This window comes from Sinocyclocheilus rhinocerous, unplaced genomic scaffold (genome assembly GCF_001515625.1).
Source record: "Sinocyclocheilus rhinocerous isolate Xijiao unplaced genomic scaffold, SAMN03320098_v1.1 scaffold161, whole genome shotgun sequence".
NCBI classification, from domain to species: Eukaryota; Metazoa; Chordata; class Actinopteri; order Cypriniformes; family Cyprinidae; genus Sinocyclocheilus; species Sinocyclocheilus rhinocerous.
In genome coordinates, this window is record NW_015627226.1 from 40,439 (window position 1) to 42,347 (window position 1,909).

The window sequence follows — 1,909 nt, forward strand, 5'->3', positions numbered from 1 at the left end:
GATCCGTTTCTCGCCAGAGTCCACTCCACGAAGGCAGCGAATTCTGCTCGAAGACCATCTTCGGACGATGGCGCTCTGCTCGCGGTGTTCAGGCTAGCATCATAGAACGCGCAGAGCGCGTCGTCCGGGTAGCTGGAAAGTTCGGCGAGGGCCAGAAACAGTCTGGTATGGTCCTCGAGCGAGCGCTCCCCCTGCTCCAGCAGGAGGAGGAGGAATTCGGGGCGAAGGAGGGGATCCATAGAAACAACAGGAACAAAAGAAAACACTGAGGAAAAAACGGAAACAACTGTACTTGGTCAGGTCTTCTGTCACGTCACGCTGTTGTGGGAAGAACATAGGAGACACGGAGTAGCATTCACAGTCTTTAATGACGAAAACACGGGATAATCCACAAACTTAAGTACACAGGGAAATGAGGATAATTAACTAAACACAGCTGGAAACAAATGATGAACTAATAAGGGAACCTAATGGAAACAGGAAGGACCAAATAAAGAAACAGAAACAGGGGCAAAACATGACACAGACAGTCCATGATCCTGACAATCACTGGTTTTGCGGTAGTATTTATTATTTTTAAGTTGAATTATGTCAGTTAAGTATGTTTAACGGTATGAAGACAGGTTATGAAAATAATAGGTTATTGAAATATTTGCAATATAATTTGGATGGAAAAACTAAAACTAATTAATTTATGCTCCTTTTTATTTTAATTTAGTTCAATTAGGAGTCATAAAAATTGTTTAGTTTAAAATGTAGCCAAATATAAAACATGCACATGCACAAACATGCACAACACAGCATTTAATATGATATGCAACAATCATGAGTAACTGATCGATTGATTTCTTATCATTTATACGTGTTAATGAAGTGAACTGTAACATTTAAGACTTTTACAGTATACTCTGGATCAAACTCATTTTTTGCACATTTGTATTTTATTTTAGTTCATTTTGAGTCATGGAAATGTATTTTAGTTTTTCTAATCATGTTAGGGTTCAGTCAACAAGAATGTTTTCATTTAAATTTTCTAATAATGTTAAAAACTGTAATTCAGACTGGATACACAAAAACACAACCGCATCCATCACAGCACCTGATCTGATCATGACTGATGGACTTTTCTTATTGTTTATATACGTTTGAAGTAATAAAGAGGGCAACACATTTGAAACAGTTACAGTGTACTGTGGATCAATAGCTAAAGCTAATTTATGCTCATTTCTATTGATTGCGTTCCATCCAGAGTAAGAAGCGTTTTGAGAAGGAATGGAGAGAAGCAGAGAAGGCCAATCAGCAGACAGAGAAAGTCCAGCTGGATGCAAACGCCACGAAAGCAGACATGGAGAAGGTACAGACTCCTTCAACACGCATACTTACACTTCATGCATCATGGGTAACAGACGCTGTGTGTGTGTGCGTGTGTGTGTTTAGGCCAAACAGCACACTCACCTCCGCGTGCACTTAGCCGACGAGTGTAAGAACGATTACGCTTCACAGCTGCAGAAATACAACAAGGAACAGAACAACTTCTACCACTCAGAGATCCTGTCTGTGTATAAGGTGCGTCATGGTCTGCTTTCATCAGCGAGATCATCAGCCTGACTGGAATATTATGAGCTCCACTTCCTGTCTGTCTGTCTGTCGCTCACAGAAGCTGCAGGAAATGGAGGAGCGGCGCATCAGATTGTTAGCCGACGGTTACGTGCAGTTCTCTGAAACAGAGAAGAACGTCCTGCCCAACATCATCAAGTGTTTGGACGCCATCAGCTCCACCGGGAGGAACATCAATGAGAAACAAGTGTGTATACACACACACACACACACACATACTCACACACACACACACACACACACACACATACTCACACACACACACACACACACACACACATACTCACACACA

General features: G+C 41.6%; 1 protein-coding gene across 4 annotated transcripts in view; it reads left to right on the plus strand.

Annotated features, from left to right (window-relative positions):
- The window catches only part of LOC107721956 (cdc42-interacting protein 4 homolog), a 13,256-nt gene that overhangs the window by 5,477 nt on the left and 5,870 nt on the right, over positions 1-1,909 (plus strand). For all 4 annotated transcript variants that reach the window (XM_016530188.1, XM_016530203.1, XM_016530210.1 and 1 more), the window contains 3 exons: positions 1,250-1,354; positions 1,438-1,566; positions 1,658-1,804. In XM_016530188.1, coding sequence (XP_016385674.1) covers positions 1,250-1,354; positions 1,438-1,566; positions 1,658-1,804 — 381 coding nt within the window. The remainder of the gene's footprint in view (positions 1-1,249; positions 1,355-1,437; positions 1,567-1,657; positions 1,805-1,909) is intronic.